This window comes from Pogonomyrmex barbatus, unplaced genomic scaffold (assembly GCF_055798465.1).
Source record: "Pogonomyrmex barbatus isolate J1 unplaced genomic scaffold, ASM5579846v1 scaffold3, whole genome shotgun sequence".
Lineage (NCBI taxonomy): Eukaryota > Metazoa > Arthropoda > Insecta > Hymenoptera > Formicidae > Pogonomyrmex > Pogonomyrmex barbatus.
Genome location: NW_028297127.1, coordinates 16,578,299 through 16,604,590, shown reverse-complemented (window position 1 = coordinate 16,604,590; position 26,292 = coordinate 16,578,299). Strand labels below are relative to the sequence as shown.

The 26,292-nt window shown below is 36.7% G+C and overlaps 1 protein-coding gene across 3 annotated transcripts in view; it reads left to right on the top strand.

Annotated features, from left to right (window-relative positions):
- The window catches only part of nolo (ADAMTS-like no long nerve cord), a 180,044-nt gene that overhangs the window by 91,920 nt on the left and 61,832 nt on the right, over positions 1-26,292 (top strand). For all 3 annotated transcript variants that reach the window (XM_089080055.1, XM_089080054.1, XM_089080053.1), the window contains exons 2-4: positions 3,473-3,592; positions 23,810-23,862; positions 26,079-26,178. In XM_089080055.1, coding sequence (XP_088936181.1) covers positions 3,473-3,592; positions 23,810-23,862; positions 26,079-26,178 — 273 coding nt within the window. The remainder of the gene's footprint in view (positions 1-3,472; positions 3,593-23,809; positions 23,863-26,078; positions 26,179-26,292) is intronic.

The window sequence follows — 26,292 nt, the reverse complement described above, 5'->3', positions numbered from 1 at the left end:
CTTATAATTTAATATTTGTAAGAATGCGCCCGAGAAACTCAAAAAGATCATTAATTATGTTAACAATTTTGATATTTTTAATTGGAAAAAATATTCAAGTTCTGCGAGTTTCTACTTTCTGAATGATCAAGTAAATATATGCATCGTTAACTGTAAATTATGTCAGTCGTTAGGTATATTACCGTGAATTCGATCGTTGTGATTAATCCGTTCGACCGCCTTACGCTTGATCACTATAATTTTCTCGCTGTCGAGGCCACAAGAGAGACGTTGATTACGGGGATATAGGTGGACGATATAGGTGGTCGGCTAGATCGATAATTATGATTTTCCTAAGTGATAGTTAATGACATCTTAGTTTTTATTATATAACGGTTACATCGGCATGATCTCTAATAACAGTTAATTTGTTTCTGTTATTATGTAAATTTAGTTATTAATTAGCATAATCATACTGTTTACTAATTTTGCTTTTGTTTATTATTACTTGAAATAAATCCGAACGAACAAATTTTAATATCCCATGAATAATATACGGAAAAGTTTTATTACAAAGTTATATCGAAACGTTCAAATATTCAAACGTAAGAAGTAAACACCGAACTATGTAAAAATATAATGGCTAGAAAGTATGTGTACAGATGAATAAATAAAAGAAGAATCGAAATTTCAAGTACTTTCTTTCCACACACACACACACACACACACACACACACACACACACACGCACGCACGCACGCACGCACGCACGCACGCACGCACGCACGCACGCACGCACGCACGCACGCACGCACGCACGCACGCACGCACGCACGCACGCACGCACGCACGCACGCACGCACGCACGCACGCACGCACGCACGCACGCACGCACGCACGCACGCACGCACGCACGCACGCACGCACGCACGCACGCACGCACGCACGCACGCACGCACGCACGCACGCACGCACGCACGCACGCACGCACGCACGCACGCACGCACGCACGCACGCACGCACGCACGCACGCACGCACGCACGCACGCACGCACGCACGCACGCACGCACGCACGCACGCACGCACGCACGCACGCACGCACGCACGCACGCACGCACGCACGCACGCACGCACGCACGCACGCACGCACGCACGCACGCACGCACGCACGCACGCACGCACGCACGCACGCACGCACGCACGCACGCACGCACGCACGCACGCACGCACGCACGCACGCACGCACGCACGCACGCACGCACGCACGCACGCACGCACGCACGCACGCACGCACGCACGCACACACACACACACACACACACACACACACACACACACTAGGAGACAACAGACATAAGAATTATATAAATAAAAGACACGAAATTATAAACCCAATTATAAACTCAGCCCAACTTGACGATATTAACATTACGATATTTTTATGACTTGTGACCTATGGTCGTAATTCCAACTAATTTCACCATTTTAATCAAAACAGACTAACAATCTGAAAAGTATACGTTTCCGCACACGAGGTCCATAACGTATTACGCCCTTGTGCGTTACTCCTCTGCGCTTAATCCCGAATCTGTATGAGTTCATTTTCTAGGGACCCGAGGATGCCGACCGTTTACCTTTAATTATAGGGCGGCTCAAGCCTCTAAATTTATCGCTAATAACGTTGCAGCGGACGTTAAGCTCCATCGTCGACGGATCTTTACGGGTGTGCGCCGTGCGTATGTCACGTCGACGTTAAACGAATGCGCGGCGGCGCGAATATATTCGTTCGCGGGACGTGTGCGAACAGTCAAATATACACATCGGCTGATTACTCCGACGTATATTCCTTTCCCGTGCGGCTTTAATGAAGCACGGAGAGAGAAAGTTGGCGTAACCATAAAATATATCAACGCGTCTCTCGTCCCGCTGGAATCTCTTTGTGCGAGTCACGAAGGAACCGAATATCCTAAATATGAGCAGCATTCCTGGCATATAACGCGTCTCAAACAACGAAAGAGAAAGAGAAAATAATAATAGACGTATAAATATAACCCGGCGTATAAATATTTCTGTAACAATTCAAAAAGTCATAGGTTATTCAATATCGATCTTGAACGAAGGAAAAAGATTTTCGGAGTTTAATCTTTTTCTCTATGTATATTAAAATTTCTTCCGAATTAAAAAATATCTGAGAAATATATCTCAGATTTTCAACTTGTTTGTCAGATGTGTACGTTTTATCTTTCTTCGTGCAATTATTACATTTGATTTGATGTCGTTGGAACCCAACGAGATTGAATGCGTCGTGCGCTTTTGCGAGCTCTCATGACTAATGCCGCTTCCGTGGCAGACAGCCGATTGTTTCAACAAAAATGTATTATGCACCGGCGGCAGCGAAGACTCCGTCGTAAAATATGAATCCCTCCGGTTAGGAAATTTCGCCGGAACGAGCGCTACGTGCGGCTGGAAAAGGGCGGTCGTCGGGAGTGCCACGGTGCCGGTGGCTTGTTATAAAAGTTCCTCCTTGTAGCGTAATACTGAAAAGTGGATATCCGTTTTCGGGCGGAACTCCGGCCGCAATTAAATTGCTTCTTCTTGCGCGCACTCTTTTGTCTCGACGACGACCGACCAGATTTACTTTGCCGTATCTCGCCGAGCCGCGGCAAATCGGCTCGCGGAAACGGATAAGCGTCTTCCGACGATGGCCGCAGAGAGTACAACTGTGCGTTTCTGGTTCTGGCTATAGTTTCCGCACGAATACACGGACAGTCCGAACGACGTCCAGATTCAGCGACTAATATCCGTTTGGTTGGTATTCATCGTTTGATATTATCGTACCATGTAATTTATGTGCCTCTTCCTCTTTCTTCTTCTCTTCTTTCTCTTTGTGCGCTGCGCCTTTATTCAGATTACAATTGGTACTGCTTTCTAACAGTACCAATTTTTTTGAGAAACTTCTTAATTTATGAAGCAGACAATTTATATAATATCTTTGAAGCTTCTACGGTTACATTTTTGTAAAAATAATGACCTTATCAGGTTGCTTCAGGACCCTGATGAAATGAACTGTACTGTTGGCATTTAATGATGCATCATGACACGGATAATGCCGTAAATATATTAATAATTTAAATTAAATAAAAAGAGAATAATATATACACTGATTCGTAGTAACTTCATTTCTTGCGATGTTCAACATATGTCATTCCTCCACATGTTAATCCTGACCTCGTGTACTATTTGAGACCACAACTACATTCGAAGCCGCGGAACTTGTCGTCCCTTCGGCAATCCTTGGCATTAATTTTCTATGAAGTCCGGACATCCCATTGTTATCTATTGTAAGAGCCGGAGCGCTATATCTTACCGAAAAGGACAAATCGCCATGTTCATTGTTGTACATATTTGTTGAATACGAAGCCTTATAATATAATAGTTACCTTAAGTAATTAATAACTTTAATTTGTATAATTAATTAATCTTCTATTACAGATATGCCTTTTGGGCCTCGTCGTGAGCGACAACAGCACGATCGGCGATCATTCGATCACCGAGGATACTTCGGAGATCAGCAATACGGATAACAATCTCGCAGCCAATGCCGTGGATCAGGTAAAACGATTTTTTTTCTCACCTCCGCCTTTTATCGATCGCGAATCGTCTTACTCTGCGTGACGTATGCGGTTGGATTTTCGAAACCGGTTCGGAGGTAATCCTTCGTTTCCTATTGGATCTGGAAACTTGTGAAGAATCGCGGTCATGGTTCACACAGTGAGAATGGTGAAAAGGGCAAAATGGCTCGCTTGCACGCTCGATCTCGCGATTCGAATAGCGTGTTCTACCGGAATGTACAAGTGCCAACCGCACGTAGGACAGGCGACGGGGAAATTCGCCGTAGGAATGAGGGGATAGAAAGAGAATAGAGAAAGAGTGCCGAGGGAGGAGGGGAGAATGTCACCGAAAGCTCCGGGAAGAATAAACATCTTTATTCACGTCGGCCGCGGAAATAGGTCGCAGAAATCGGATAACTGTGTTGTCGCGCGTTCGGCAAAGCCGCGCGCCGCGTGCTTTTACTTCACCTCTAGGTAACTCGGAAGAGTTTTATGCAGTGCCCTCTCCAGTTCCGCGAAGAATGTTTTAAGTTATCCTTCGGACGTCACTGGGTCCTTCTGGCGACCCCGTGATATTTTTCTCCGGTTTGCATTTAAATACCGATCGAAAACGCGGGGATGCGCTTCCTGTTGTTTCCGTCGTGAGTTACTGCTTATTACGCATGACATAACATCCGGGTCGTGTGAATACATACGAGTACGAAGCGAAAGACTTTTCGGCAGAATTTATGACCACGACTTGCGAGAGTGCCATTACGGTCAAACGTTTTCGTTCTTCAGAATTTAACGCTCTATATAGCATCGGAAATCCCTTCCGTTGAATTTAATCCTTTTTGCAGAAGTGACAAATATTTGTATTCAATGAAGTATCTAAGTATCAGCATAATTGAATATTTTTTACATAAAAAATTATTCGACATAAAAATTACTTTCCGTTTAATTGAAAAAATCAACCAAAATAGGAATTATACTAAGGATTTTAAGTTTCCTTTAGATTATGAAGAATGCAAATAATTTTCTACGTCCCATAAATTCTTATAATTGAGAAAGTAAAAGTTTTTATAATTTTTTTATATCCAGATATATGGAGACGTGAAGTGAACAAGTTACATTTCTCTAAAATTACGGAAAAGATTTATACACTGGAGGATTAACAAAGTTAAAACATTATCTTGACAGGAAAATCATGAAATTTTTGTAGCATTCTCATTCGGGAACTTCGTGCGCCAGAAGTTTCACTGTTTTATTATTAAGAAATGTAATGAAATTACCTCAGAACAGCTTCCCTACTATTTTAATCAGCAGTAATCCTTGTTGTCATTTCTTTTATTAGGTCAGAAGATCCGTTACAGAAGAGCGTAATGAAAGTCGCTCACTTAATATTAAAGTCGAAAAATTGTTCTCGATCAGTTTTCGCTATGTCCCTTGGTAATAGAATGATTAATACAGGTCATGCTTTTCTGACGCTGGATTCTTCAATTAACTCGAACCACATGTGACTCCTATGATGGGTCGTTTGCTGTGTGTTCCGGTCTGCGTAACAGTTAAATAGAGTTTTGTCCAGCTGGACAATATTTTTCCAATATATCCACGCGCGGATTAGTTCGAAAAGTACATTGCAATCAATTTCCGCACATAAAATCACTGCGCTTTCACGTCGCATTTTTACGGACATCTTTATTGCTGCCATTAGAGTGGAAATCGCGGAATATCAGAGTAATACAGGCACTATATATTAGCTGACTCCCGATTCTAATAAAATATTTGTCGTATAATAAATTTCGGACAAATGGAGAATACTTAAGTGTCAATTACTAGCAAAAAGTGAGAAAAGAAAAAGTGAAAAGCTCATACGTTTAAATATATCTTTTAAGAAATTACTTATTATATAATTATGTTATATATAGAGTATAAAATTAAATGTAAAATTATGTGACTTCAATATATAAATCGAAAATTAATTAGGACGAAACGATGGCATTTCGACTTCATGCTCTAACTCCAAATGTAGCGTGTCGGTGTTTGCCGGGCGAATTCCAGTCGAAACTCCTGATGCCGTCTCTCGCTCTTTTCTCGTCGGAAGAAATAAGATTATACCTTTCTTAAGTCGACCGAGAGACTCGAAAAGAGAACATTATTGGCGTACTTTTCGACCGCGGTAACGTGCGGTAGAACAGCGCAGCGTGGTATATCGGACTATAATGTTGCGCTCCTTCCCCGAGTTAGAATCCCACTAGGTGGATATCGCTTAGGCGACGTTAGTGCCATACTTGCGGATGCACTCGCGTCGTTTTCCGTACATTAAATCACCTCTACACGCGATTATACGCGCGTATCCGCAAACATCCGCACGGACGCTCGGCTCCGCGCTCCGAGTCGGCCGTAGCGTGAGTCTGGCGGGAAACTGCAAAGTATATGTAAATTGCCTGACGCACTTCGTAAATTCCGCTGTCTTGCGGAGTAATCGCAATCTCCCGGAAAGCCGAAGGATAACGCGAAACAGGAAAGTATCTCGCTGAATCTCGTCACGGGCCTCGAGGTAAAAGAGAAGTATCTTTCATCCTTGGCTACACATTACTGTTACGGGAAAGTGTACGAACTGTTACTTTAAAGTTCGAAGCGACTTTTAAGCGAGCTGTTATGCTACATTTTGTAATGATTCTTCGAGGCTTGGTAGTGAAAGATTCGATACGTGTTATATATTCAAGTAATTTTGCTACCAATTTTCTTTCACGTTCGTCAGTATTGCAACGTTTTTGACATAATGTTTTGAAAAACTTTTTGACACAAAGATGTACGAGATGTAAGTAATCAGGTCTTATTGTTGAAAGAAATGTGAAAGAAATTTTAAAGCAATACATTAATAAATATTAAATTTTCTCTAAATATATAAACTATAAGATTAAGAAAGAAGACAGAGCGCTTTTACTCATTAGACTTAGACTTAGATACTTAATGTGTACACGAAGTACAAACTACCACAAAAAAATGTACACGAAAATTTGTTCATATGTGTGCAGAAATGTATGTATGAATGTATATATGTATACATGAATGTAATTATGTATGTTAGATGTGCACAGATATACATATGTGTAAACACTGTTGTTGGAATTCGTTCGTCTCTTCATCATTTTAATGCGAAATCTTTTTGTCCTTGGCTCAAGAAAAAGAATCTTCATTACTACTCCATCATAAAGTCTACTATGTAATAGTCCCATGTGTTTCTGGCGTTAGAAGGCGACTCTCTGAACGATTAAACCGAGACAAATTTCGCGCGGCCTATAATTCAAACTAGAGGAAGTAGGATGCCGCAGACGTAGCAAGTTCGTAAAATACAGGTCGCGCGCGCTCGAGATGCTAGAAAAATAGATGTGATCAGTTTTATGGCACGATCGCTGGCATCGCCGAGATACATACTCGAGACGCGACTGATTCCTTATGTGGATACCGATGCTTTTCTTCCGAATGTCATTCCATTCCTGACAACCGGAAGCCGCCTGTCGCGCGTAAAACTTGCAAAACTGCCAGAGGCTCATCGTTATCGCGACACCCCGAACGAGTTTCGCACTTTTGAGGCTCGAAGTACTCGAGATATATTGAGAGCCACTGATCGCGCACGTACGACAATGTCGATTTTGTTCTACCTCATTTTTACGATTTTTATTATTTTTTTTTTCTCACACAGGCGCAAACCACGTTTTACGGAGAGTTGAGAGATGATCGAGCAAACTTAATGGGTTGTTTGAATGAAAAGGGATCCATAGAAAAATCGCTTTCTCCTAGCAAAGTGCGTTACACCTTGCGAAATTGAGTAGCCTATATTGTAAGATGAATGATTGTGGTCGGGTGAGCTTTTATAGAAGTGCCATCTCGACGAAAGTAGTACTACAACGTGTAAGTAATGGACATGATGATAATGAGCACTTCGATTATATAATCACTTTGAATAAAGCGCTCGGAGTTTTCTTTTTATACCGTAAAATTTATATGAAACGTATATGCATCGTTCTGTGATTTGATTAATTGGAAATTTTTCAAAGAAGATAGTATATTTTTTTAATTTCTAATTAGAGTTCCTATTTTAAAATCTTATATAATAAGGCATTGAGGTGTTGAAAATATAACAACAGAAAATAGAAGATGGATATTATTCTCTCATGTTTTCATATTTTCTATCAAAATATCGTCAGTGAACTGGAATAATCCTAAAGTATGCACGTACAATCCTATATCGTTCTCGCATAACTCACACGGATAGAAGCCCATTCGATTAATATCAAATATTCGATGGTTAACGGTAACTCTATACCTTTGCGAGATATTCACGATAACCGAGGATACACCGGATAAGGAAAATAAGGTCGTACCCCCATATAGGAAATTGTGCACGATGCATATATCGTATACATATACTTCTACCGGGATATTTCACTGTTTTCCGGTGATTGCATTGCGGCAGCGAATGTAGACATAAAACTAACTTTGCGAATGCGACGGCGTGGATTCCGCATATAAGGCGGATTTGAAAAGCGAATTAGGATGTCGCGGCCGTATCGAGGTATCGTTTGTTTTCGATGTATATGCGTATCGCGTGTTTCCAGGACTTGTCTCGCTACCTCGCGAATACCAGATGAGATGTGTGTCTCGCGAAGTTTCGCCGAGCGCGGAAAATTTGACAGTAACATAGAGACTCCCGGCGCGATTTTCGCGAAATGCAGCCCCGAGATTGTGAGTACCAATCAATTTCCTATATACCACGCGAGGATAGTAATGGCGTCGATTAAAGACATTTATGCGACCGATTGGTGCGGCGAAATTGGTTAATCTATTTGGCTACCGTTTATTTAAATTGTTATATTTGCGCGATTTCGACATTGAAATTGAAACGGGCGTGAAATTGGTTTCATCCTTTTAATTAAAAAAAAAAAAAAAAAAAAAAAAAAAAAAAAAAAAAATTAGAACTTCGACCATTTGCTGATTAATTTAGAGAAATGTAAAAAAATACCTGTTGTAGTTTGTGCTAAGCACAGTGACTTTTTAAGAAGTATTTTCTCTCGTCTCTCGAGGCGCACGAAGTTCATTGTGAAACTCGGTAGACAACGCCATTCAATCCGCACCTGAAACCCGTGCCAATCCTTTATCTTCTAAGAAGTATAGTCGAGCTTTTATAAGAAAACACAGTGGGATGACCCACGAAACGTGTTTGCCCGCATATACGAATTTGACCCACAAACTTCATGAATTCCTCTTTACGTGTGACTTGAAATGCAATAGTCCTGGAGAACGTATATGTGATTTGAATCGAGCAACATTAAATTTTTCATAGAATACCTTCAAACAAAAAAATTAATCGAAAAGAGTATATTTCTCCACAACTTTATTTTTGTGAGTGATTAAAAATGGCAAATTGAAAATAGATTGCAATTGATGAATTTGTAGTCAGTTTGCGAGGTAAACAATTTTGTACGAGTAATTGATTGAAAAAAATCCATTTTAATTTAAAAACAAAAATTTATCTATTATATCTAGTTGTGTAAAATGGAGGACAAATATTTGGAGCATAGATATGCACGCACATTATTTTTATTTGATCTTTAATAACACAATTAATTTTATATATTAGTTTTGTCACATCCTAGTTATACGAAATATATTATCAAGATATTAATAAAAAGAGAAATTGAATATAATCTTAATAATAATAATAATAATAATAATAATAATAATAATAATAATATAATTATTTTATATCATAAGAAACTCCTTTGAGAGCAACGAATTACTGAAAAGTAATTTGAAGAACATACGAGCTGATCAAATTTTTTCGATTGTATTAACAATTGATGCAGTTCGTTTCGTCGAACTCGAGTTAAATTACATGTAATTGACTGCAAATAAATTATTTTTAGCACCATATCGTGGATCATCCGCAGTTATTCTTTCTTATATTTGTGATCCATTTTTGAACGAATATAATAAATAATCGCTATCAAATTAATTAATCTCGTGCAAAATTAAATGCAAATTATTAGCAATTTTTTTTTCTGGTTGGCACATCTGGCATGTTTTACATAAATTAACAATCTTGATATTTCCATATCATAAAGTCTCCATAATACTACTATGTAATAAAGTCTTTGAAATGCTGTCACTGTTGCGATAATTTTATCATTTATTTATATAATATATTATGAGACAAAAAAATAACAACATTATTATTTATAATACATAATACAATTTATTTGCTTTTAAAATATAAAAAATGCTTTGATAGAAATATTTTTATATGCGTTTATGTCATCCGAGCAAAGAAATTTTGAATAAATGTAGACATAAAACTATTATTTGCATAAAATGTATACACGCTATATGTCACAAAATGTATATTATTCGACGGCAGAAGACCAGCAACGTAGAGTTTTATATACCGTGAGATCGCTTGATATTTTGTCGTGCGTGCCGTTACAATGAGCATCCGAATCTCTTTCTTCGTGCCGTGGCACGGAACGTCACCGTTCATACCGTCCTAGTGGTACTCGTCAAATATGAAGAGGGTAGAAAACTGTCAACGGGGCACTCGCAAGTTTATTCCGCTTTAACAGCCTAATTGCATTTAACGGGTGTTCAGTACTCGCGGTTATACACATACCGTGCGATTTAACCGAAAGTCTCCGAAATAATCATTTCAACGACGCACCTTTGATGCGAACTTGAGAGGATAAATCATGCCAGAATCATCGTAACTGATGCTAATGATAACGATTCGGATTGTAAGATACACGATATCTCAACATGCGTCGACAAAATGACTGTTCGGTGAAACATGAAACATTCATGTGAGAATATATGGACTTGTAATACGAAAAAAGAAGCTTTTGGGGAATTTTATGCATTATTCGAATGAAATATTGATTTATGAGCTACTTTCTGTTTATTTTAATTCTTAGTAAATATGTAACGGATCAGTAGGAGGATAGACAATTCTTATAATCATTATTTAAGAGTTAATTAGAAACGAAATTTTTAGTTCGCTTTTATCAGTTATCAAAATAATGTCAGATCTTTTGTAACGTGAATAATGAAAGAAATTATCTTTTTTCGCAAAGATTTCAATAATATATAAAAATTAAAAAAAAATACCATATATATTTAATGTAAAAATCTTTAAAAATTTTAAATAATTTTATAATATTTTTCTTAATTAAAGAAGATATGTCTTTAAAGATGTAAACATATCGAAACTTTCACCGATCGAATCAAGATCTTCGAGTAACGTTAGAGTATTCCTGTTGCAAGATGCGCGACAAGATCGCTCGGCATACGTATCTACGGAAACGCCAAGAGACATTAAAGAAGATAAACAGGCGAGAACTTGGCTTCATTCATAATTCATGCCGCTAATTTCTCAAGGTGGCGTGCAGTCCGCATTATTGCATTATCCGGAAAATCCTTGAATAATTCTCATCCGACGAACTCATGGCGCGAACTTTCGCCCGGTTACCGCTTTATCCGTCATCGCCCCGTAAAGCCGTTGCAACGTTGTCCCGATTGCAACTGCGCGAATGTTGGATTGTTTCACGTTCCGTCTGTTACCTCGAATCACATCTTAGTCAATTAAATTAAATTATTTCTCAAAAGTCAAGATATATTCGTGTTACATTAGGTTTTTAAGTCAAGGAATAAAAATGAAAATAGGAACAAAGTTTGATATCTCCGTTATGACACCCATTATCAAAATATTTGACAACTATTTCAATCTAAATTTATGAAGAAAAGCAGTTGTGTATTACGAATATAAAAATATTTGTTACAAGTTTGTTTCATTAATATTATTTTCTTTGTAACATGCGAGAAAATCAAATTTATTCTTCGAGGATCGATTTATTTTGAATATTTCCACCTTTTAATAAAATGTTATTAATATTTTCTTAGAATAGTCCGAAGCTAGATTTTTCTAAAGATCTATAAAAAAATTTATGAAACATAATGCCTAAATAGATGAAAGCTAGTAACGATGTATCTCACAATTGGGCTGAACATTTTCATCGGTCATGTCCAATCGGTTAATGATATTTCGACGCCACGGCAGCGGTTATAGCAAACTATATTCCCGCAATCTAATAATTTCGAGAATCATACGGTGGTCATACCATGGACGGAATAATTGAAATTCCGCTCCAAATGCTCATATCAATTGGATGCGCATTTGTTAATTTAACGCCATTCGGCTGTAGCGCTGATTTGTACTGATATTCATTGATATCCATTTTCCTTGTGTATATTGGGAGGAATCCGGTCCTGTCTAAGGTCTGAATAAATATATCTCGCTTTGTAATCTAGCCAATATCCGTAAATCAGAACCTGATACCATTATCTGTTCCTCGCATAGGATTGACTACTAGGTAAACAAAAGCATTACTGCTTTACAGAGGATTTTGTCTCCATATAGATGGATACGTCCGATTTACAACCGTTGTAGTATTCACGCAGATGTTTTAACGTGGATTACATTGTTTATTACCGAGCTGCCGTTAATACTCACTGCCATGCTACGAGTTCCGTTTCGTTTACGCACATATTTAATTAAAGTTAACAAAATAGTCGAGGTTTGTTTAATAGAATTATTTCGTTGAAATTCTGGAAAGGGTGAGAGGAGAAAGGAAGCGAGAGAGAAAGAGAGAGAGAGAGAGAGAGAGAGAGAGAGAGAGAGAGAGAAAATTCATGCAATTTCCACCTATTAAATTATACGATTAAATCTTTTTTTTGCTTTCAGCAGGAAATGGCGTAACGTGAAAACTGTTTTTACGAAACTGTTTTTGCGAAAAATATACTGAATGTACATTTTGATACAAGACAACTCTCTAAGGCAACTCTTTTCAAGCTTCAAACAAAATTATAACTTTCTTTCCGTTACAATAGAATACATTATGTATCCGGCCAATTTGCAGTTATTAACTTACCGCAAATATTATTTGATAGTTATTAAATTCAGTATTTTACGCTGAATGAACTCTACTCAGCACGTACCCTAACTTTTTAATACAATAAACGTAAAATCATTACAGTCAGTGAGATCACCAGTGCAAAAAATCATATCGCGATAACAAATAAAAATAATGTTTATTTATTGGGCGCAAATTTATTGTCTGTATTGCTCTTTAAAGAATTGTTTATCAAGACGGTCTTACAAAAAATTAGATTCCCGTTGTTTCTGTAATCACTTCGCAATTTCTTTCTAATTAGCTGAATAATCACGGGCGAGTATCCCGGATCATTCGTACGGGTTAGAAATCAGAGTACTTTGTTTCACACGGCGCAATATAGCCGTTTGCGAGTCGGCTCGCGCAACAATAACAAAGCCCCGACCATAAGTCGCGCGGGACGTAATCGCTCGAGGATCGTTGTGTCTTATAAAACTTTTGCAATTTTGAGGGAGGTGTGACTGACGTGTAATAACCTCCGTGCTGCCGCCGGCGATGGCTCTGGACACGATTTCCGGCCCCGATGCACCCCGCCCGGATCCGTCGCTGCTGCAGATTTCATAGCCGTATTGATTCGCGAGCTTCGTTCACAAATTAACTCGAAGTGGAATCCGTTTTTTTTTTCACATCCGCGAACGAGGATTCGTGTGCATGGACAAGTTAAATTAGCCGTCCAGCCATTTCTTCTTTCCCTTTCGTTCCGTATAGACGAATGTAGTTTCACGTTACGCGCGAAAATAATATTTAGTTGCTCACATATTAGGTTGTAGACGAGGTTGTGATTTAAGAACGATCAAATTTATGAATAGCGAATAACGAGAGATTGTATATTAAGAACTTACACTGCTTCCAAAAATAATACGAGTAGAATAGATTTATAACGGATTATAACGGTCTACTACTAGAGATTCTATATTTGATTTATTAAGAAAATGTCGATAATATATATTAAATATTTATGTATATATACATATATATATTAACCGTAGAATAGAATTAATATAAAATTTAAGTATAGAATTATACATAAATGTTTGAAAATTTGGAATCTGAAAATTAGTAACCTGATTTGAAGGTGATGTAAATATAACGAAATCCGAGTTATAATCTACATTTAATTAGTGTACTATATTTAATATTATATTTAATTACTTCGATTTCTATGAAATTTATGAAGTGTTAACCTTTTTTCTATTTAAATTTAATTTGAAAATAGATAATTAATTTTTGCTCGTCGCATACTTTTTTCTGTTAATATTAGAATCGAGTTCTATGCATGGCCAAAGGACATGCGGGAATAAGAAAGTTCATTATGTTTTGTTTGGGAATTTATTAATGAATTTCTAGGAAATTAAACTTGCGCTTTTGTCTACGCGATAATCGTTTTGATATTTATTATCGACACGTTGTGGAATTCACTCAGCCATTTTAACAGCCGTGGCAACGACGCGAAAATGTATCGAAATGGTGCGATGATTGCATTTCGTACAGAGCTTTGATACTGCGCGTATTAGTGAGTATCAGCCATTGAAGTACTAATTCCGAGATGTAATACGAGCTTTCCATCACATAGGATGTATATGAATGAGTACGTACGGAAATATGTACGCTAATGTTGATTAGATTTTGCATTGTGAATTATGCCTGTAATTTCTTTGAAATTTCAAAACAGTTCGCTATTAATAATTTCGTATGTAATTTTATCGGTATCAATTATTAATATTACGTTAAAACTGGAAAGTTAAGCTTTTTTGCGTTAAATTTATAAATTTCGCTATATTTATTTTAATGCTGAAAGTTTATATGAAAATATAATAATACATACATTCAAATAAAAAACGTACATGAATCAGGTTAAACATATGTTTAAGCACAATGCACAATTAAATACATATTATCGATTATGCAAACGCTAATTATAATTAAATAATCACATCGACATTAATGACCTAATTAGTATTGACGTACATGAGATATTTAAGTATGAAGCGAATACAATGTATGGACAAACTTTACATTCGATAATTGTAATAAATATAAAAAGTCAAAGAGGATGACAATTGAATTAAAATTCTCTATGTATTCTCAAAAATGTATTGTCTAAGCAATTATGAGATTATCGAAGATATGTAAATTCATGTCTATTTGAATTTAATTTCAGACAAAAGTATACTCTTGATTAGACTTTTATGATTTCTCCTTCAGCAGCATTGTTAATTCTTTAATCTCGGTAGATTATTGGGCGACGAGGATTAATGAAATCTGAGCCGGAATCACGGAGTAGAACAAAAACTCGGGAGACCGCGAATAATCATAAATACATGGAATAATCTCTTCCCCCCCCCCCTCCTCTCCCGCCATCGGAGGATATTAGAATCCCTGACTCGCGAGCGCAACGATCCCCCTTTCGGTTTTATCGCCCCATAAAGCGATTCGCCGGGGAATCATTCTGTATTTAACGTACACTCAAACGAGCCACCCGCGTTCCGTAACGCTCTGTTCGGCGAATGAAAATTTGTATTTTACGCACGGCGCATCGGCGGAAGGTGATTTCACGAAGGACGAAATGCGGAACGTTAGCTTCTCGATAGTCGTTACGTGCTGACTTTATCGGTTGTTGAATGGCCGGCCCGACAATTTCCATCCACATCGAGGTCTATCACCGGCGCCCACCGTGTAATGTTCCGTAATTGCGAGTAACGAGTGTCGCGGTTAACGACAACATTCTCTTAATCGCCTCGGTTAATTAATTACTCGCCTGGATACACATTTTTTTATCTCGTCACGAGATAAAAGCTCCTGCTCGCAAGATCTCAAATTCGACGAATTCTGCGACACGAGTCTATATATCGATTTTATAAATTCTTTTTTGTCGCCAATTTGCGTTTAATTGTGTACATGTTTAACCTATTTAAAATTATAGAATTATAGAACTATTAGAAATGAAGGTAAGAGTAATTAATGAGTGTTCACAAAATGACACACCAGCGCGCGCGTTTCACATACACCCCGTTTAATTTAATGTAATTACGACCAAACCGTAAATTCCAGAATGCTAAGACGATAAATTTGGTGAGACTTTAATGTTTAAGAAGGAATTCTTACCTCTATTTTAGATGTATGGCGGTTTGTGAAAAATTTTCAAGCGGTAGTAGCACCCATAAATTGAACGTTTTTGCGTGCCGCGTGTATATTTTCATTTTCATGTTCATATCGATTTTATGGATATTTATGGTTTGTATAAGACTATGTCGAGTAGAACTATATATATATATATATATATATATATATATATAAGCTGTCATCAAAGTTATTAAACTTTGTGATTGTGCTCTCACTCAATATACGTCATGATATATAATTATGGGATATATTACTGCATATACCATGTTTAGATTAATTAACCTAGACGAGTGAAAGAGGGGGATACGAAGATGTTATAAAAAGATATATTTTATAGGTGAGAGGGTAAAAATACTTCTCTAGACGTGCAAATTTTTTAATAAAGCTACGTAGTAAGTCTCACATTGATCCGATCGAATAATAATGACGACATTAGTGCAAGAGATAAAATTATTTTATACGTATATATTAAAAATTCGATGAACGTTCTTAGCTGCGCCGACGTTTTCTCGGAATAGACAGGCAACAGAGATAATCTTATCCAGCATCGACACGGTATTAAGCGAGTGTCATTCTTAATCGAAATCTCTCCGAAAACAACGAAGAAAGACGATTATTGGAAATGCTCGGTGTGACGTGCGAAGGTACCTCTAAGATGCGTATCTAAGATTCGGTTGAAGTGGTTCTGGGGCTTCCATTAACAATGAGAAAGGCAGGCAGGGGGTTTCTCGATCTTGAAGGGTGACAGAGGGACGGATGGGGAAGGAAGACAACCGATGCGCCGTGTGACGGAGTGAAACTATCCTCCCGTTGTTGCTTTCGATAATTTGGGAGTCTAATGTTTCGCCCCCTCGACATTCGGGAGAAGCGTTTTGGGGATTCGGAGTACGGGAAGATGAGAGGGAAGGGAAAGGCTAGAACGGGGCGAGGAGACATGTAATGAGAACGAGAGAGAGAGCAAATTGACACCTGCACGCGAGAATGGAATCTTGGGGCTGTGACGGGAACGAAAGCATCGATGGAGGCAATGGAGAAGACGATTGAATAATGCAGGCGAGAAGTGAAGAATCTGCTTAAAAGTCCGATCATCCAGTTCTTCAATTGTCCCTTGTTGCCCATGGAAAAGAACATAGCCGACAATATTACCTGCAAATATAGCGTGATCTTCGACTAAGATAAAAAAAAAATTCTTCTTTTGTAAATTTTATGACATGTGTAACTTACTACGAATGAAAGACGCATGATTGAATAATGAATGAGCTATTTAATCATTTTCTCCATATATTAATAAAAATAATAATAAAATATTGAAATGACTTGATACATATTTAGAGAATAAATTAATTTAATATAAAAATGATAAGGAAAAAAAATTGTTTAAATTATTATTGAATTAGTAAAAATACGTGATTGCACTTTATTAGTTAAAATCGGTTTTAATAAAAAATATATGATTGCACTTTATTAATTAAAATCGGTTTTAACAAAAAAAAATTAATTATTATGAGTTGAAAGAATATAATTGGATATGATTGAATCTGCAATATTATATGAATGTGTTTGTCATGCAATATTATATAAATGTATTTGTGATCAAATACTATATCCAACAATATATCATCAAATATATATATATTAAAAAAACTTTTGTTCTTTTTATTTGTATATAAATAACATTGACTGATCACACATTTAACGTTGCTGTTATAGAAGTTACTTCTTAGTTGTCGGTTTTTTCGTCATGAGATGCAAATAGATTCTCATCATGAATAAATCTCCCTTAAGTATCTATGCTATTCTTCGAAAGGACGAGTTACTATCTCACGCTGTAGTTTATTGTGTAAGTAAAGATTCATTAGCGTCGCCGTAGTATATTATACTGATACCGTGAAACATCTCGTTTCGAGATACGTCACGACACTTTTGCTCAACCCCGAAGTAGAACTCCACGAGATTTATTTCGATGGGTTGTTTCTTATCCCACTTAAGACATCAGTCTTTCTAAGCCTATTATGCGGCTCTTTTAATACCACACTTTTCTTCTTTTGGTCGCGGCCGCGTACATCTCGTGGACCCGTGGGCGTTAACATATAATCGGCGAAATCCGATGGCAGCTCTGTATATCATAATTTGCCGCCATAAACATTTCACTTTGAAAATAGCTTTCGGATGATATACGTATGCGAATCGGTTTATCTCGAAAACGTATCCACATTTTAGGAGCGACGCTGACTGTCGCCTACGACATATAATATAACGAGATAAGTAAATCTGCGATTTAACTCGCTATCACGTGGCCGGCGATATCTCATTTTGTAAGTTTTTTTGATTATATTATTGCGTCTATTGAAATTGATTAAATAAGCACAAGTTAATTTTTCTTTTAAATAAACCATATTAAACTAATATAGTATGAAGTATTAAATCATAAAGTCAAAAAATCATAAAATATGGATTTTAATATATAATATACATTTATATATACATATATATATATATTCTATATATTTTTATATAAATTAAAAAATATATAAGACAATTTAATAAGGATGAAATCTACAAAACGTAGCAAGCACAATTGACTGTTTATTTATATTATTTTATAATAAAAAGTTAAAAATTTCGTGAAAAGTACAACATTTCTCAATTTATATTAACAATAAGTCAAACTTAGACCGTCAAACTCTCTTTGCCTTAAGACACGCTAAATGAGAGTACGTGCTTAAACGCTTTCGCTCTAGCATAACAACGTCACGAGCGACCGTCATACATCGTCATCGCGCAAGACGCAACGAGCTCGATGCACTCCAACACCTTACGTAAAACGAAAGGCGCCGAGGCATTCATTATGCGATGCGCTTGCATACGCGCGTATGAGCGAGTTTATACGCGCGGTCTTGTTTGCGTTGCGCTCAGGGTGAGGGAAATTAAGAGACTAGGTCGCAAGTACGCGCGAGGATTACAGGGGCAGAAGCTGGTGGAGCAGCAGTGCAGCCGGGAGTTTATGGCTGTTTACGATTGTTTCCGGGGTTGTTTACGTAGCGTCCGAAATTGAGAAAATCAAGAGGCTCCTTCGTCAGCAGAGCTGTAGAAATGCGCGGCAAGAAAACTGCAAGTACGCGAATGGTGCTCGATAAAAAGGTGACCGACATTGAAGGGTATATCTTGAGAAAATCAAGTATATCAAATCAAAATTTGCGAATATTTCGTCGAGTTCTTAAGAGAAAAGCGCCCCCTTTTATCAGAGATTCTGCAAGTATTGACGGAAGATATTGACTTCAATAGCGGCATAAATCAGACGCTATTTGAAAATGACTAAAAAATCAAATGAACGAATAAAAGAAACGTGATCGAAGTTCATGATTTAAAAATATTTTGACTTAATAATTTTTTCATTAATATAAAGTATTAATGAAAAATTTATTTTCAGAAAAAATTTTATTAAAATAATTGTTATTTTAAATTTTAATAGAAAATGTTATTGTTATGTTACATTTTATACAAAATATAATATAACGGACATAATTTTAATATTTTCCGATTATAAAGATCTGAGTAAAAATAATTTCTTATTTTTATTTAACATATTTTCTGTGTGCAGGTATCTATTTACTTATATATATTTTTTTATATATAATAACATTGTTAATTTTTTTTATGTTATAATTTAGAAATTTATTTTTAAATAATTTACAGATTTTATGAAATTTTAACAAAATTTTTTAATTTCAGATTATTTTATTTTTATTTAAATCATTTTCCGTTATAAAATATAATTAGTTATTTTTTCATTTAATATAATATTGTATAAAACAAATACATGGAAAAAAATTGAAAAAAAACTGAAAAAAATTTGAAAAAAATTGAAATTGAAACTTGAATAAAGATAAAATAAATAAGAGGAGTTTAAAGATTGGATTTAAAGCAGTTGGAAGAAAATAGCGTTGATGTGATCGAAAAAAATCAGAGTACGAAGGTGAAACGTTCTGTGGATCACCGAGACGATAATGGATGAAATGCCAACGGAGAAGGTGAAACGTGAAAACGGAGGGTTGGCGTTGGGGAAAGACAGAAGGGCGCTCCTTAGAGGGTGCTCGCGAGGTTGCCTAGTTCGGCAATAGAGTTTGAATAATGCAGACTTGCACAACGCTGCTTAAATGTGATCGGTTCACCCCCTCTTTCCGTTCACCCCCTTTATCCTCTTCTCACCGATCCCTTTAGAATCTCACTCTTGGTTCGTCTAAGAGTACGAACTAAGATTGATTTTGGATTGGGTGAGAATTGGGAATAGTGAGTGAGTGTTACTCTCTAGCAGCCTTATCCTCTTTTCCTTTTTCTTCTTCCTTTCTCTCTCTCTCTCTCTCTCTCTCTCTCTCTCTCTCTCTCTCTCTCTCTTCTTTTTCGTTGTGCCATCTGATTTTTTTTGTTTTCTTCCATTTCCTTCCCATATACATGTGTAGACATGCGTTTATACAGCTAGAAGCAATATGTTTATGTAACTGGAAAAGACGTTAAGGACTGTATTTACAATTATTAGAAAAATTTATTATCTTTTTTATTTATTTATTATCTAGTGACTAAAAGGAGAAAATATAAAAAAGCCATGTATCATTTTATTTAAATTTGAAGAAGACAATTATTTATAATATTACATAAAATATATTTTGCAAAGCCATATTTACAATGATAATTTAATTGATGATCCACTTTGATCTGATTTTATATAACTATTTTATTTATTTATTTTTTATTATTTCTATTTTCTATTATACTGTACTATTTACTTCTTTCTTCTTTCGTACTTTTGTACTTTTTGTATCGCATTTAATTGTACAATGGATATTAACATTTTCATCGTCGCATTCATTTCGCATTCGCGGCTATCGTTCGCTTTCACGCTCAATTTACATATTTCGCTGCGTCTGTAATCACCGCCGGCACCGATGGAATTATGGAAAGGACGTCCTTTGTGGACGTGACCGTATATAAAAGCCTGGTCTCTGAGCGAGATTTATCCTGCCGACGATCAACCCTCCCAGGGGAGTATAAAAGTGCCAAATTAGAGTGGTACAGCGACTGGGCCAGTGCCGTGCGTATATAGGGCACGGCGAAAGCCCGCATTGCGGAATGAGAGATCGCCTATCGGGCTATCCCCTACTCTTCGCGATGCCAATTTGCGAGAGATCGCAATTCTAGATGATGCGAGAACATACGAATCAAAATCGGTCATTTTAATTTAATTCTCATAGAATTCATTATGTCCTTGACGACGTGTCTAATAACGGACGCGTTGTTCAATAAGATATATATATGTTATATTCTTGTTCATTATTCTCATTTCGAAAAGTCTGGCGAGCTCTAGTAAAGTTAGTTTATAACAAAGATACCGTAAGCGACCGTGGAATGTATATTTATCAGACTGCAGCACATTCTCCGAAGGTTTGCTATTCCATGATTATTTTAAATCAAGTCCATTCCGTCTTCTGTTCGTTTATTATTAGCACTGCGTTATATAAGCTTGAGTTGCACTGCTGAGATGCATATTCCGATAATTTCAGGAAAATAATCTTTTTCTTGCAGTGCAGTTTTAAAATTTAAAAGTTTAAAATTCGATGCTCTCTAAATACGCTACATAAGTAACATAAGTAAAGGGAAAGATGTCAAGCTCGATTAAAATTTTTAAGGTGTCTAATATCTAAATATATTTACTGTCGGATAAACCAGAATAGTAGCGAATAAATATAGGTAGTATCGATATATCGTTGTATCGTTGTAACTAGCGATGATATCTGGGTCTGCGGCGCCGATCGGAACACCGCATTGCAGACACCCTTTCGAGACAACACCGATATCGGTATTTTCACTGACATATTCGCTATATTCGTGAAATTTGTGAGATTTCACAACCTTTTTATGTCTCGATAATCCAAATCTGATTATTGCAAAAGTGTCTTTTATTCTGTAATTTTATTCAAAAATTTTCCCTTTTTATTTCTATCATTCTTTTTCTTTTATCATCTATTATTATCTCCTTTATTATTTTCTCGACAATTATACCGACATTATGCGCATGACTGCACACAACAGTCAAATTAATTTTTAAAATTCTTTGGAGATCTCGTTTGATGTTTGCGACAATGTAGCTTCTTAGCAGAGAAAATGACGCGAGAACGAGGCGATAACTTCTCGTAATTGCTCTACCGCAACTCGATCATAGAAACGCCACTATTTAATCGCGGATGAGAATTGCCGTGTCTGCGAACTGGAGAAGGTAAAGGGGATAATGAACGGCGGTCTACATTTTCAAAGTGATTCGAAGTGCAACGTGCGTAATGAACGGCGCTACACATCGAGCCGGCTCCCGCGAGATCGATGCATCAATAATTTCCTATGATGATCGTAGCTCATTTGACTCATCGATATTATTTATCGTGCGGAATTTCGAATAAAACAACGAACAGTGGAATCACGTTAAAAGCTTTCTGACTCTTTCCGCCAAAACGATTCTATGTTTCCTCCTGACTGCTGTCTGTACATTCTCTCTCTCTCTCTCTCTCTCTCTCTCTCTCTCTCTCTCTCTCTCTCTCTCTTCTTATCGTCATTCTACTCTTTTGCCTTTCATCCGCTCTTTTGCTATCCCCCGGCTCCTATCTGTTGCTTTAGTCTTCTGTAGCCCAACATTCCAGCGCTGAAAAGCGCGAGCACGAGCGCACGGCGAAAGTGATAGAAAGGCAAACGGATGAAACAGAAAGAAGCATCGTGGAAATAAATTTCCCAGCACAGTTCATGAAGAGTGCCGGCAACGTAACACATCGAAACGCTCTCTCGTACTCTCCGTGTGGTGCAAGAGTTCCTACGATGCGGGAGAGGGGGGAGGAGAGGAAGGGGAAATGGGCAAGTTCTCGGATAAAAAGGATTAATTGCTACCTCCATCGTTATCCTTTTCCTTGATAAAAAGTCAATACAACGGCTCATTATTGCAGACTTTAGATAAGAAACGAGCGCGATCGAGGTGGAATCGATCGAAAGAAATATTTCCGCTCATAACGCATACTATTCCGAGAGGGAATAATGACTTTAACGACCCGCTTGATATAGTCTTCTATACATTTGGAATTTTTTGGTTCGTTGAGAATGTTAACTGTCTTGAAAAATGTGGAAAAGTCGAAAAATATGAATTGGATACATTTACATACATTTACATATTAATACAACCGTTCATTGTTTACTATAATATAGTATTAATATTAATATTACTTGTATTCTAAATTTAAAAATATGATATTTTTTTTAGAAATTTCCAACATAAATATACTTTTCAAATGTATATTAATATAAATTGATCTAAAAAACCAAATCAAATAAAATATACACTTGTAATGATAAAGTCGGTTCTCTTTTTCCTTATTAACTTTTTGCAGTTTGTTTCTCAGTGACCGAAATCAGTGCACGCATACGATCGATCGCTCACTATAAAACACTAGAACGCGAATTCGCCCCGACGGCCCTCAGACCACAGTGGCGAAAGTGAATTTTTGAAATCTGCTTGGTATAGACGTGGAAACGTGCCGAGAATCCCGACGACTTGATGTTGCTGGTCAAATTTTTATCACGTTTATTCGCGAACTTATCGGTCAGAATGAGGCGATCGATAGGCGTCATGGCGTCTGAAGCGCGTTTTACGTTGCAGAAAGAAGACCATTACAGACGCCGATTATTGCTAGTAGTCAGCTCGGATGACACATTTACGAGCGAAATAAAAGTCTGACAATAGAGGACAGAGGGTTGTAACGGGGAACGATGGCATGCAGTGCATTGGGAAACAAGTCAAGCCCGCGGAATAATATCTCGCAGACAAAATGTCATTATAAAGAAAAATTTTTAAATATGCATATGCAGATAATCGAGATAATCGAGGTCGTGCGAAAATGAGTATACTAATGACCGAGACATGATGTACGTTTTAGACTCTTGGGCAAGAGTAAAGTTTTGAAACGTTTTCGCGCGAAATAATTTTAGCAATATTTAATACCTTCATCTATTTACTTTATTTGTATTTTTTAAATTTATATTCTTGATATATAATAATTTCAATCTTACATTTATTTCAGAGCGCTGGCTGGGGAGAATGGTCACCGTGGTCGAAGTGGTCGCCATGTACAAGGTAAATTATCGATCATTGTAATTTATGTCGCTTTAATTTTATAAATTTTTAAAGTATTCCAATAAATCTCATTTTGATCACAGTAATATATGGAATATCTTTTAATAATTTCTGCTGCCTCTATGACTAAAAGCGAGCTTTCGCGATTGCTGCAAAATGGAACTTACTTTAATGTCATGTTTAGCTTGACTAGAATGTTATAGAAAAAAATTCGTATTCAAAATTATTTTACTATTCAATGTTTCCTTTAGTATTTTAATATTCACATTTGTGTACACATACACATACACATATATACCCACACATACACGCACGCATACACATACACACAGAAAATAAAAGTTCTCATTTCTCGATGAAGGAGAGCCATATTCTAGAACAAACTACGGTACGGAGCACGGTACATCCGGCGCATTTATATTGTTTGGTAGTCGACAAAAGGGCGACAAAAGGACGATCTTGGCGTTGGTCTCGTCTCCTCCGCATGCAGGGCATGATCCAATCCCGCGATTTCTCATCGCCTGTTTCGTGCGGTTCTAATATTGAGTCCTGCCGGTAACACAACCAGAATGTTAAGCGTCCCGGAACTCATTTTGGCGGCCACCACCGGCAATAACTTTGTTCTCAACTCACCCCGCTCGTTTTTCAGTTATACAGAAGTGGGTAGAACTAGGAGACGTTGCAATTTATAGCACTTACAACTTGCGAACTGCACTTGGTCGAGAAAAGCTTATTGTGTGATCTACAGCACTCTACTTATTGATGTTTCTACACCACCTGCATCTTTGTGAGCTTTTGTCTCTATTACAATTTCTGATATCGCCAAATTAATTAGATGTGCAATAATAATAATTATTATTGACGTTGCAACTGATTGTTACCGCAAATGATCACTCGTAAGAGTTATGTTGTATATAATAATGTTGTCTTTAATTTAATTCAATTAGCTCTAAAATCATTAGTATTAAATAATGAAGAAGAATAGGCTTATAACATATTGTTTTTAGTACAGTATTTATAGGAAATTTAAAAATTAACCGCTCTGGAATATTATTTACATCATTAAAGCTTTGTAATTGGGATTAATCTGCACGCATAATGTATGCTACGTATTATTATTCCAATTAACTAATTGTTTGTGATTCGGTTATTGTTCAAAGCAGATAATTGCTATCTGTGTAGAATAATGCGATCAATACCGACTTCTCTAAAATTGGAACCAAGTCGTGATCAATTCAATTGGCAGTCCGTTTAATAACGATAGTTGCTGTATAAATAACTAATGCTCCTTTCCACGTATAGAAACAAAGACTCTATATACATATATAGTTAGAAATCTAGAGAGAGAAAAAGAGAGAGAGAGAGAGAGAGAGAGAGAGAGAGAGAGAGCTACAGCACAAACTAACTACTTCAACTATTGATATTATTTGCAAAGCGCTATATTAAGAATACATATTTGGTTTACGCTCATTTCTCCATATTTAACGATCATATTTAACCGTTCCATTAGCTTTATTCTCTCTTGCTTTTGGAATTATGTCAATTTTAAAATTCTCTTGGCATTATATAATTATATTTAGCCTTATAATTATATTTTTTGAAATATAATTTTGTTTGAAACCATCAAAGAATATCATTTAGAAGAAAAATAATCTGAAGAAGAAAATTTCGAAAAATATCTGTGTGTATCTTCTTTAGCTGTATATTATTAAAATAAAAATTAAAATTAAAGTCTTGATTTATTTTAAAATCTAATAAAAAAGAAGAAATTTCAAGTAACATACAAAAATCTCGTAAGCTCGACTTTAGTCGTTAGCATTATTTGTGTAAAACAAGTTAGCATTATTTGTGTAAAAAATTTCAATTTATTCGATTAATCATAATTGACAAGAGCTCTTGGTATCATAAGTGACACTTCTATTTAAGTGTGCGAATGTCTTTTGCACTCTCGAGCGGGACCAACTTATACTTGTTGAGGTAACGCAATTTCCAACGAATAAAGATCGTTCATGAAATTAGCATGAAGTAGTAAATTGAATTAACTAACTGCGTCGCGACGGCACGCGGTGGTGAAATGCAATTAAACTCTTGACGATTTCAGCGCGCCTTGATTATGAAAAGTTTATTGAATAAGCGTGCCTGGGAAAGACATCCGGTTGAAATTTAAAAAAATGTCGTTACGCTTAATTTGCTAATAAATTTTCCCGCTCTTTTAGGACGTGCGGTGGCGGAATCTCGCGACAACAACGTCGATGCAGACGTAGACCGTGCAAGGGGAAAATCTGGACTACCAGATATAAAATTTGCAATCCGGAGGTGAGTACATTCATGCTGTGCACAACTTGCTTACATATCGTATTTATATCGTATTTTGTTTTGTGCATCACGTGACGCAAGACAAACTCTCAACTTCGTTGTTTTTTTCTCTCT